Source organism: Lepus europaeus, chromosome 18 (assembly GCF_033115175.1).
Source record: "Lepus europaeus isolate LE1 chromosome 18, mLepTim1.pri, whole genome shotgun sequence".
In the NCBI taxonomy this organism is placed as follows: Eukaryota; Metazoa; Chordata; class Mammalia; order Lagomorpha; family Leporidae; genus Lepus; species Lepus europaeus.
The window spans coordinates 6,128,909-6,141,036 of record NC_084844.1 but is presented as its reverse complement, the minus strand read 5'-3'; the positions used below and the strand labels follow the sequence as shown (position 1 = coordinate 6,141,036).

General features: G+C 65.8%; 1 protein-coding gene across 2 annotated transcripts; it reads left to right on the top strand.

Annotated features, from left to right (window-relative positions):
• Positions 1 to 8,753: 8,753 nt before the first annotated feature.
• Positions 8,754 to 10,422, top strand: RPL38 (ribosomal protein L38). 2 transcript variants are annotated; one of them, XM_062216191.1, is made up of 5 exons: positions 8,754 to 8,833; positions 8,999 to 9,025; positions 9,106 to 9,166; positions 10,143 to 10,265; positions 10,355 to 10,422. In XM_062216191.1, exons 2-5 carry the CDS (start codon positions 9,023 to 9,025, stop codon positions 10,378 to 10,380), a joined length of 213 nt encoding a protein of 70 aa, XP_062072175.1. In that variant the 5' UTR covers positions 8,754 to 8,833; positions 8,999 to 9,022; the 3' UTR covers positions 10,381 to 10,422. The 2 variants fall into 2 exon arrangements, with proteins under 2 accessions (XP_062072175.1, XP_062072176.1); XM_062216192.1 differs by having other exon boundaries at positions 8,796 to 8,864.
• The last annotated feature ends 1,706 nt before the right edge of the window (positions 10,423 to 12,128 follow it).

Here is a 12,128-nt window from a genome sequence, read left to right as displayed (position 1 = left end):
TGTGGAGGCGTCAGTGGAGCTGGGCAGAGACTGGCCTAGACTGTGCCCGGAGGCAGGGGTGAGGTTCATCCCAGGAGGGCCAGCCGGACCCGGCACCTGTCAGCTGCTCCAGCAGCTGGGACCCTGGGAAATCGCAGGGCTGGACCCCGGGAAGGCAGGGTTGCAGGAGCTGGTGCCGAGCCCAAGGCAGGCTTTGGTAAGAACGGATGCCCAGAGGCGTTATTTGCCAAGATTGGATTTCAAGTTAGATGACTAACGCTGTCTCTGAATCCACGGCCACACAGAGGCCACGCGTTTCATGGGGGCGCAATGCTGCCCAGACTGGAGAAGTCGCCCTGTCGTCACTCCGCTGCGGGCAACGACGAGGGGAAGTCCACAGCTCCCAGTCGCTCCGTCTTGGGTTCTGAGTCTCTGTCTCCTCATATCAAAGTCTCCAGAGCGGGATCCCAGCCCCACCTCCCAGCTTCAGAAACCAGGCAAGGGGGCTGGGCCCAAGCCAGCGAGTCCGGGCGTGTCTGACTTTCCGCGTGAATTTTTTTTTAATTTTATTTAGGAGAGAGAGAGAGAGGGAGGGAGATATCTTCCATCTGCTGGTTCTCTCCCCCAAATACCTGCAACAACTGGGCTGAGCCAGTCTCCAGCCAGGAGCCCAGAACTCCAGCCAAGTTTCCTGTATGCGTGGCAGGGGCCCCAGTGACCTGGGGAAGCAGGAGAGAGGAAGGGACAAGGAGCTGAGGACGGCCGACGCCCAAGCCACAGGCACCGCCACGTCCCATCAGCCTCCGAGCTGATTCAAGGTGGCTCAGACCGGGCACGCCCACCCCTCCTCCTGCAGCCCAGCCTCCGGCCCCACCATGCTCCAGGTTAAAACACCGCTTGGAAGGCCCACATCCCAGATCTGAGTGCCTGGGCTCCAGTGCCAGGTCCACTTCCAATGCCAGCTTCCTGCCAAAGCAAATCCTGGAAGTTGGCAGGTGATGGCTCAAGTACTTGGGTCTCTGCCACTCATGTGTGATTCCTGGATGGAATTCTGGGCTCCTGGCTTCTGACTGGGCCAGTCTTGGCTGTTGCAGGCTTTTGGGAGTAAACCAAAAGCTCTTCTCTCTCTTTCTCTCTCTCTCTCTCTCTTTCTCTCTCTCTCTCCCCCTCCCCCTCCCCCTCCTTCTCCCTTTCAAATAAGTAAAATTAATTTTTGCTGCTTAGCTCTCAAGTCTAATATGGCTGCTCCAGCTCCAGCCATCACCCCCATCGTCCAACCAGTAAGAGTAAGGAAGGGAAGAAGAGCATTCCCTCTCTCTTCATACCACTTCTCCTTTCACCCCATTGGCTAAAACATAGTCACATGAGTATAACTAGCTGCAAAGAATGCTGGGATATGTAGTTTCATTCCGGAGAGCCCTGCACAATGGGAGAATGAGGGCGTGGATGTGGGGATTTCTAATTTTCCTGTCTGAGCTGTGTGTGCCACCTAGGGATGGGCTGTTTCTCTTGTGCTCAGATCTTTGCCCTTCCAGTCCATAGCCTGCCCATGTTTCAGAGCCATTGATTGTTTCACCAATGCATTATTCGTGCATTTCTTCCCGCACCGCTCTCGCTACTCATTTACCCACGGTTCGTGCAGCCACTGGCTCATCGCTCAGAAATTCTCTTCCAGTGACTAGCACAGTGCTGGGCACACGGTCAGCATTCGGGCCAGAGGGAGAGGGACACAGCCCCTGCCCTCCAGTCACTCACAAACGCAGGGAAGACAGCCAAGGACACGCAGCGTGTTAGCACATTGTCCGGGTGCACGAGAGTGTGCAAACACAGGGGACCCTGACCCACACGCAGCCACGTGTCCAAGGGGAGCCGGGTCCCCCGTGAGTCTTGGAAACGCAGCCGTCAGGTGGGGGCAGGGAGGAAAGCCCATTCCAGCCCAGGACAGAGCTGTCTCTGTCCATGGTGCTGACCCAAGGGCCCGCCAGGAGCCCGGCCCGATGCCCCGTGGGCCACTCTGGGCTGGCACACGGGGGTGGGCAGGTGCGGTGGCCGTGCTGTGGCTTTTAGCTCCATGTTTCATTGTCGTAACGACCTTCCTGTTTCCCCGCTCAGTCTCGCTTGTCAGTCAGTGACCATTAAGTTCCTCATTAGCAAACGAGATTCGGATGAGCTCATTAAGATGAGGGATGACCCTGCAGTGCGGTTGGCTGGAGCGAGTGAGAACCCGTCTACCCCCCTGCATTAGAAAACAGGCCACCCCCCTCCCCGGTCACACAGCCTCTCCTGGTCTACCAGGCAGGCACAGGCCCACGGGGGCTATCCAGGGGCAACAGAACAAGCAACAGCACCGCCGCCGAACACACAGACGCCCAACGCCGCCCACTTGGGGCCTGGGCTTTGCCACTTCATATTAAAGCTTAAAGTCCCGGGGCTGGCTCTGTGGCACAGCGGGTAAAGCCACCACCTGTGATGCCGGCATCCCATATGGGCGGCCGGTTCAATTCCCAGCTGCTCCACTTCCAACCCAGCTCCCTGCTACTGCACCTGGGAAAGCAGCAGAGGATGGCCCAAGTGCTCAGGCCCCCGAACTCAAGTGGGAGACCTGGAAGAAGCTCCTGGCTCCTGGCTTCAGCCGGGCTCAGTCCCAGCTGTCGCAGCCATTTGGGGAGTGAATCAGCGGATGGAAGATCTCTCTCTCCCTCCCTCTCTCTCTCCCTCTCCCTCCCTCCCTCCCTCCCTCCCTCCCTCCCTCCCTCCCTCTGTAACTCTGCCTTTCAAGTCAATAAAAATAAATAAGAACAAAGACCAGCGACATGACGCTGGGCATGCTGGAACTGGCTTGCTCCATACTCGAAAGCTGGCCAGACAAATGACGTCACATTGACAGCTGAGAACAGCCTGGGGGGCGGGAGGGGGGTGTTCACACCGCAGGAGTCAGCCAATGCTATAGGCCGGACCTTCTCTTCTCTAGCAGTGGGCAGTTGGATTGTGAGCGCTCCCGAACCCCACCCCCCCCCCAGGATGGTCCTGTGCACGCCACACCCCTGCCCGGGGCCCCTCCCTCTGCAGCGAGGTCCCTGCTCTCGCTCCGAGAAAGCCCAGGCACCTGTCCCTGCCCCAGCCCGGCCTTCTCTCTTGCTCTTGTGCCTTAGCCCACTGGGCTCTGTTTGTGGAGAGCAGCGTGAGCCAGCTGCAGGAAAGGGGCAGGGCAGCGGGCAGAGCCGGCCACTCTCGCGGGGGCTCTGAGCCAGCGCTGCTGTCCCTCTGGGGCCTCCCAGCCTCCGACTTCCACCTGCACCCACCCTCGAGGCGTCCTCCACGCAAGTGTCCCCCACGCAAGCGTCCCCTACCAAGCGTCCCTTGCCCTGGGGCTCCCGGAGGTCCCAGGCCCGTCAGCCACTCAGGACATCTTTGTTTTTTGTTTTTTGTTTTTGTTTTTGTTTTTGTTTTTGACAGGCAAAGTTAGACAGTGAGAGAGAGAGACAGAGAGAAAGGTCTTCCTTTTGCCGTTGGTTCACCCTCCAATGGCCGCTGCGGCCGGCGCACCGTGCTGATCCGAAGCCAGGAGCCAGGTGCTTCTCCTGGTCTCCCATGCGGGTGCAGGGCCCAAGGACTTGGGCCATCCTCCACTGCACTCCCGGGCCACAGCAGCGACCTGGACTGGAAGAGGAGCAACCGGGACAGAACCAGCGCCCCAACCGGGACTAGAACCCGGGGTGCCGGCGCCGCAGGCGGATCCCAGCATCAAAGTCAGGATTCTCCCAGGCTGTCCAGCTTCCTGAAGCCGGGGGCGGGGCCACCGGGCCATGGGGCGGGGGCCACAGCCATGGGGAGGGGCCACAGGTCCATGGGGTGGGGGCCACTGGGCCATGGGGCGGGGCCACAACCATGAGGAGGGCCCACAGGGTCATGGGGCAGGGCCACAGCCAAAGGGAGGGGCCACAGGGCCATGGGGCGGGGCCACAGCCATGGGGAGGGCCCACAGGGCCATGGGGCAGGGCCACAGGGTCAGGAGCTGTGGGGCTGGCTCCGACAAGCACAGGGGCAGAGCTGCACAAACAGGCCCATCTCCCAGGGCACACAGCGCCCCCACGAGGTCAGGGGATGGGTCAGCTGACCCGTGGATCCCGGGTCCCAGCGCGCAGGCGGGCTGGAGGAGTCTGTGGCTGCGTTGCCTCCCGGCCCTGGCCTTGCTGTCAACAAACTGGCCCAGCGGGGCCCTGGAGGGTGTTCGAGCCCCAGCCTAGAGGGTCCTGGCCCTTCTCTCGCTTGCTGGGTGACCCTGGACAAGTCCCCACACCTCTCGGGGCTGGGCCACCTCTCTACCTTGGCTGACTCAGGGCTGCTGGGAGCACTGTGGCAGGCGACCACTGTGGCACAGCTGGCACGGGCGGGCGCCCGGTGAGCTGCAGGCTTTCGTCCCCGTTCTACCCTGAAGCCACAGGACAGGGCCCCCGCCCCACTCCCTGCAGCTTCCACTGGGTCAGCCCCACACACGGACCCTCTTCCAACTCCACCCAGGCCCTGTTCTTAGAGGGTTAAACCCAACGGCAAGGCCATGGCCACAGCCGGCGAGGACTTCGTCTGCTCTGATTGACAGGGACCCTGTCCTGCTCCAGTTATGGCGGCCCCGGCAGGAGCAAGGCCTGGCCCCTCCACCCGCCCTGCAGGAGCCCCCAGCAAGGCCACTCCTTCCAGCCCCTGCCAAGGGGAAGTGGGACAGCACGGTGGGAATGGCCCCCGTTGCCTGCCCAGGAGCTCAGGATGGAGGGGGGGTGTCAGGAGAGACAGGGGCAGAGCCCAGTGTGGGGGGCTGGGAGGAGGGGAGGGGCAAGGCAGCCATGGCCCCTGCAGAGATGCCCCTCCCCAAGAAGTAGCTGCTCGGAGCTATGTCAGTCTGCTCCCTCCCCCTGTCTGTGTGGGCACGGGCTCCCAGGCAGGTGGGTGCCTGCACACAGCCCGGAGCCCCCGACTGCCGGAGTCTCTCTAATCTCTCCGCCTGGGAGGCACCGCAGCTCTGCAGTAATTGCTTTTGGAAATGCGGTCACCACTTTAATTGGTAGAACTTGTCCGGGGCAATGCAACACCAGGAAGCAACCTCAGGCCAATGCGCCCCTCCGGATGCTGGGGTGGGCGTGTGGCCCTGCGGGCGGCAGCTCCACCTGTGCCTGGGCCATGCAAGCCACTGTGTCACCAACAGGAGCTGGGTGTCGGCAGTGGGCGGGAGGGCTCTGAAGGACTGGAGCGAGGGGAGGCAGCCTTAGCCCCAGGACCTGAAGGAGGGAAACACGCTGCTGCACCCCCAAGAAGGTCCCCCATGGACCCGCTGGGTTCAGCCAGAGGGGAGGGAGGAAGACGGTGAGGGGCTCCCGCCTGGGCTGAAGGTCTCTGCCCCGCCCCAACCCCTCAGGACATCCCCCCAAGGCGGCCTGGTTGTCGGTTCCCCGGGGCTCTGTATTCTCACTCCTGGCTTCTGCACCTGCACAAACATTAGGAAAAGTGGCCCCAGACCACCAGGGGGCGCTGTGCAGGGGGCGGGGGCGGGGCCTGGGGGAAGCAGCCTCCCCGGGGTGCGCAGCGGGCTCTGGGCTTCTCCTCTGTTGACTCCTAAGCCCCTGTCCTGGGGAGATGGACCCTGTGTGGGGGGAGGGGAGACGGGGGGCAGGGGCGGACCCTGACCCTCAGCCCCTGTCCTTCCTGGAGTCTCCGCACCAGCCGGCCAGCCCTGGAGGACAGATGGGGGGTGGGGGGAGGGGGCTCCAGCCTTTGGGGACCAGGGCTCCCCTGGGGGCAGACAGCAGGGAGCAAAGAGCCATCCCGCCTGCCGGATCCAAAGTCCACCCCGCCCACCATCCCACCCACACAGCCCTGGGCTATGAGGTCACACACACACCCCACACCCTGCCCCCCACTCCCGCTCTCCCCCCCGCCCCCATGAACCCCACCAGGCAGGAGGTCACCCCCCTGCCCCCATCAACCCCCACCAGGTAGGAGGCCACCCCCCCCCGCCCCCATCAACCCCGCCAGGCAGGAGGCCACCCCCCCCATGAACCCCACCAGGCAGGAGGCCACCCCCCCCCCGCCCCCATCAACCCCACCAGGCAGGAGGTCCCCCCTCCCCCCACCCCCATCAACCCCACCAGGCAGGAGGCCACCCCCCCCTGCCCCCATCAACCCCACCAGGCAGGAGGTCACCCCCCCTCCCCCCCGCCCCCATCAACCCCGCCAGGCAGGAGGCCGCCCCCCCCCCCCGACAGACAAGCCCCCAGCCCGGACTCCACATCCGCCCGCGCCCTGTCCCGCACCACTGCCCACGTCCGCGCCCGTGGAGGACGGACCCGGCCGCTCCGCCCGCGGCGCCTGTCGGGGTCGGCTCCCTGCCCCCGGCCCCCCGGCCCCGCGCCGTCCGGGCACCCGCGTCGGCGCCGCGCGGGCCCCAGGGATCGCGGGGCCCGCTCGCCCCTTCCCGGCCCCCCTGGGCCCGCGTCCCGGCCCCGCTGGTGGGGGGGTGCATCGGGGCCGCCTCGCGCGTGGTGCCGAGGACCCCCCCCCCAGCCTCTTGTGAGTGAAGCGGGAGACGCTGCAGGCCCTCCCTGCCCATAGGCCCCAGACCCCACCCACCTCACTTGCTGGCGACCCTCCCTCCCCCTTGCCGCCCTGTTCCCTAGCAAACTCCTTCTCGGCCCGCACAGAGACCACTTGGCAAGTCACCGCCTCCAGGAAGCCCTCCAGGGTTCTCAGGAGGACAGAGCTCCCCTCCCTGTCCCCCACCCCCACACCAGGCCCTTGCTGTCTGCAGAATGTGCAGACGTTAACCCCAGGAGGAAAGTCCCCGCGTCCTTGTGTGCCCCACACCACCGTCCTGATGCTGTCCTCCTTCCCCCACGCCTTCTACAAGCTGCAGAGAGAAACCCCAATCGCTGGGCTCCCCGGGCGGCCAGGGCGCCCCCCATCCCTACCCCCACCTGCTGCCCTGAGCCCAACAAGCGGCCGGAGCAGAGGGGGACAGGGCCGGACAACGGTGGCCTGGGGCCGGCTCCTGCTCTGGGACAGGAGCTGCAGCCCACGGCTCACAGCCGCGCCCAAGGCGGGCAGCCGGCTCCACCCTGCCGGGCTCTGCCTCCCGCAGGGCTGGGGTGGCCTTCGGTGGCACAGGACCCTTGGCGCGGCCCCCGGGTGGCTCTGGCCTCCTGGTCTCCCCTTTGGGAGCTGCAGGGGTTAGCCCTGCCCTGGTGCTGCGGCTCCGCACCTGTGTTCTCCCTGAGCCAGGGGGCCCAGGCTGTCCCCCCACCAGGGACCCAGCCCTCCCCATGGGGGCGCGGCTCCGCCTCCCGGCCCCACCCCCGCCCTGCTGGCCTCACTGTGGGGAGGGGCGGCAGGGGGCACTCACCCGACAACTGTTCTCTGAGCACCTGCTGTGCGCCGGGCTCTGCTGTGGGCGCAAACATCCCTCACTCTGTCCACCTGTCTGTCTGTCTGCCTGTCTGTCTACCTGCCTGTCCGCCAGTCCATCTACCTGTCCGTCCGCCTGTCCATCCTCCTGTCTGTCTACCTGTCTGTCTGCCAGTCCGTCTACCTGTCCGTCCGCCTGTACGTCTACCTGTCCGTCCGCCTGTCCATCCGCCTGTCCATCTACCTGTCTGTCCGCCTGTCCGTCTACCTGTCTGTCCATCTGTCCACCTCTCCGGGCGGTGAGCGAGCTCAGAACCCTGGGACGCAGTGACGCCTGCAAGGTGAAGGTGCCGCTTGGTCTGGGAGAGGGGCCGTGGGGTGGAACAGACAGGAACAGCCTGGGCCTGCAGTGGGGGTCTGGGGGTGACCTGGCCGGCTCAGGGCCACAGCAGCCACGGTGCCCGGCTCAGCCCTACCCTTTCCCCACCAAATCCGCTACCAGGGCTGGAACCCGGACAGAGGCGCGGGTGAGGGAGGTGGGGTCGGCTCTCCCGGCCTTGGCCTCGTAGTGACCCCAGCCAGGGAGGGGCTCAACCCAGCTGGGCCAACAGAAGGAAGGGGTGAGGCCAAGGTCACGGCTCCCTCTCCTCTAGGGCAAGTTCAGGACCCTCTGGTGTGTGGCTGTAAACTTGGTGGGGGGATAAATACCACAAAACGCAGACATTCGTCGAGGGGCTGGAAATGAAACCCAAGAGCGGGAGAGAATCGGGATCGTCCAGGTCCCCAGGAGCAGCAGGTGCAGGGGTGGAGGCGGGGGGCAGGGCTGCCCCCTGACCCCCAGCATCACCCAAGCGCCCATCAGCAGGCTCACCGGCCCGAGAGAACGTCTCCGTGCGGGTGCCCCGGGCACAGGTCCTGGCGAGTCCGAGACAAAGCCCAGAGCCACTCGGGACACCCGCGGCCCGCCCCGGGGGCCTGGTCCAAGTCGGCTCAGTGTTGCTGCCGATGGCCCCTGGGTGGGGGGCAGCGTGGGACCCTGCCAGCCCCATGGGAGACCCGGATGCAGTTCCAGAGCCCCTGGCTTCTGTGCCCCGCGCCCTGGCTGGTGTGGGCCCCTGGGCAGTGAACCAGAGGAGAAAAGGCCTGTGTGTCTCTGCCTATCCCGTGAATAAACAGCAAAGCCAAGGCGGGGTTGCGAGCTGCAGAGTAAGAAGGGGAGAGATGAGGGGCGCTGGGAAGAGGGGCTGGGGGGGGAGAGGGGAGAAGGGAAGGGGGGCGTTCCATCCGGAGCTGCACTACTAAGATAGACCAGCAGGTGGCAGGGCCGCGGAAAGGGTCAGAGCAACGCCTAGATGGCTTTTGGCCCTTTGAAGCCACCGTACCCGGTTTCCTCCGTAGGGCGGGTTTAACTGCCCGGAAACGGAAGTGTGGTTCCTTTCCGCCTCGCTCCCTTCTGCCTGCTGTGAGTCGCTTCCCGGCGGGGTTCGGGCGAAGTGGGTAATCCGGGCTAATCCGCGGCCGGGTTTCGTCTGGGGCCCCCGGGCCCGCGTGGCGCGTGCGGGGTAGGGGCGGGGAGTGTGGCGGCGCGGGCATCGGGCGAGGCAGTGACGGCGCGCTCTGTCCGCAGGTGCCGGTGCGCGGCCTGGTCGCCATGGTGAGTCTGTCTGCCCCCGCCGGTCCTGCCCCGGGGCTCCGGGCCGCGGGCCGCGTGCCGACCCCTGTCCTGTGTTTCAGCCCCGGAAAATCGAGGAGATCAAGGACTTCCTGCTCACGGCCCGGCGGAAGGATGCCAAGTGTGGGTGACGGCGCGGGCGCGGGGGCCGTGGGACCTGAAGGAAGAGCGGGGGGGAGGGGGGTCTCCCATCCGCTGGCTCACTCCCCGAGGGCCACAAAGCCGGAGCCGGGCCCGCCAGGGGCCAGGAGCCTCCTCCCGGTCTCCATGGGGTGCAGGGCCAAGCCCCTGGACTGGAAGAGGAGCAGCCGGGACTCGAACCGGCGCCCCCACGGCTGCCGGCCCCCAGGTGTCCTCAGTCCGCCGCCGTCGAGGGCGCTGAGCTGCTGTCCGCGGACTAACCGTCCGCCCGTGGACTGGGGGCCGAGGCCGACCCAGGCTCTGAGCGCCGGCCCCTGCGCCTGCAGGGTGGGCGTTCGGGGGTCGGCGCTGGCGCCTGTGCGTCAGGGACTGAGCAGAGCCACGGAGCCGCGATCAGTCCTCGGCCACGGTTCTTCGTGACCTTGACCGCGCGTGGGAGGGGTTGATGGGTGCCAGGCGGGGGCAGGTTCCTCCCGCAGGCCCAGGTGGCTGCGGCCGGCCGCGCGCTCGGGGTCCGGCTGTCCGCACGGTGTCCACGCTGCGCTGCCGGGTGTGAGCTCCGCTGGGCCGCGCCCCTCTGAGCCGAGATCCTGGGTTCGGCAGCTGTGGCGTTGGGCGGGGGGCGCACTGGGTACCCTGCCCCGTGGGGAGCCTGGAGGGAGCCCCGCCTCTGGGGCCCTGCACCCACACGGGCTCCTGGCTGGCCCTGGCTGCGGGGGCCACAGGAGGAGTGGGCCCAGGGGCGATCTCAGGTACCCGGGACGTGGGTTCTGCGCAGATCTGGGAAGAGCCCCGGTGTGTGCGCCTCCAGGGGGCCTGGGCTGTGCGCTGCTCTGCCGGGTGCCCGAGGGGCGGCCGCCCGGCCTGGTCGCTGGCCAACAGTGGAGTCGCCTAGCGCCGCTCCCTGGGTTGTCTGGGGACGCCCGGCGCCCCGTGACTCTGCGGTGACTCCTCACAGCCGTCAAGATCAAGAAGAACAAGGACAACGTGAAGTTCAAGGTGCGCTGCAGCCGGTACCTCTACACGCTGGTCATCACGGACAAGGAGAAGGCCGAGAAGTTGAAGCAGTCCCTGCCCCCAGGTGAGTCGGAGCCCACGGGCCAGCCCGGACAGCCCCCTCCCGCTCACCCTCGGCTCCGGGCGGCTGACTGCCCCGTGCTCTCCCCCCAGGCCTGGCCGTGAAGGAGCTGAAATGAACCGGAGAAGCCGCTGGAACTGTATTAAAGTGTTGAAGTGCTCTCCTGACTCCGTGTCCCTGTCCGGGGAGGGGTGGGGCCTGGTGGCCTCTGAGAACAGCACACGCCGTGGGGCCCAGTGTTGTGGGAGGGAGCGGGGCCCCACGTGTGGCCTGTGGGGGGGGCGCTCCTCCGGGGGGGGGCTGCGGCTCCCTTGCCTCCCCTGGGGGCAGGCAGTTCGGGTGGGCTTGGCAGGACCCTAGCAAGACTGTCCTCGCGCCCTGCGACGGTGGAGCCGGCGTTCGGGGGGACGCTGGTGCCTGTGTGAGATCGGCCCCAGGACGCCCCAGGCTCAGGAATTCACTGGTGTCACCGTCCTGCCACGGGGGGAGCAGAGAGTGACCAAGCGCAGTAAAGCCCTGTCCGAGCAGCCTGCCCACAGCACACCAGGCTCCCCGCCCGGCTTCGGGAAGTGCAGGGGCTCTCAGGCGCTGCTGCTGCCTTGTCACTGGGTTGTTCTGGGGGTGCACACCGCACGCGGGGGCGGGTGTCACATCGGGTCTGTTGATTGGCTTGGGGCTCATGGAGGCAGCCTGGTTCTCAGGGGCTCACCCCCCTGCTAGCTCTGGGTGGATGATTGCAGCTAACGAAGATGGGGTTTAAAACTGCAAGGCGGGGGCCAGCGCTGTGGCAGAGCGGGTAAAGCTGCCACCTGCAGTGCCAATCCCATATGGGCTCCGGTTCGAGTCCCGGCTGCTCCACTTCGGATCCAGCTCTCTGCTGTGGCCTGGGAAAGCAGTAGAAGATGGCCCAAGTCCTTGGGCCTCTGCACTCACATGGGAGACCCAGAAGAAGCTCCTGGCTTCAGATCAGCTTAGCTGTGGCCATTTGGGGAGTGAGCCAGCAGATGGAAGATTCTCTCTTTTTCTCTCTGCCTTTCAAATAAATTAATCTTTTAAAAAAAACTGCAAGGTCCCACATGCGTCAGGAGAAGCTGTGGAGGGGGAGACCGGGCGGGTCTGGAAGCTGCCCCAGCAGTCCTGTACCTGCCACTGAGGGCCCCAGCTCCACCAGGGGCCGCGCTCACACCGGTCTAGCAAGTGTGGGATCCTGGTTCCGCTGCAGGGTCTGAGCTTTGCCCGGTGGGAAACAACCCTGTTAAGGCGTCATCGGTATGGGTTTGTTCCTGACTTCACCAGCTAACGTGCTGGGAGGATGGCCGTGGATAGTGGTTCACGTCCGGACAGGCCACAAGGTGGCGGCACGCTACAAGCAGTCACCAGGACTGGGCGGCTGTCGGTGACTGTTAAGGACCTGAGGGAATTGTACTTGGTCCTGTTTCCAGGAGAGACGTGGGTGGGCACATGGGTCTGCTCTGGCTTCCACAAGCCCAGGTTGGCCCCTCCGGCTTACAGCCGTCCTGGTCCACAGCATAGTCCAGACTCCTCCCGGCTCCCAGGAGATGAGCTCTGCAGGGCCTGCCTGGAGGAGGCGGCCTTTCCCGCAGGGCTTCCGTTCTGCATGGTGCCTTGGGGGTCACGTGGGGCTGACTCCTGGGGAGGCTCCAGGGCACGGAGCCCTCCCCCTGGGGGTGTCTGTCCTTTCCCAGGATGCCACAGGTCACCGCTGGGACAAGGCCTCTAGCTCCAGCAGACGGGACACCCAGTGGGGGGGCCAGTGACCCAGGGAGGGGGGGGTTGGTGGGCGGCAGGAAAGGGCCCTGGGGTGCTGCTTCAGGCCACAGCAGGTCAGCAGGGCCCGGGCCCTGT

Excerpts from the sequence above, each read along its gene's own strand:
- RPL38 (XM_062216191.1), top strand. Across the intron at positions 9,167-10,142 it reads CCGGCGGAAGGATGCCAAGT|CCGTCAAGATCAAGAAGAAC; the intron begins GTGGGTGACGGC and ends GACTCCTCACAG. Across the intron at positions 10,266-10,354 it reads GAAGCAGTCCCTGCCCCCAG|GCCTGGCCGTGAAGGAGCTG; the intron begins GTGAGTCGGAGC and ends CTCTCCCCCCAG.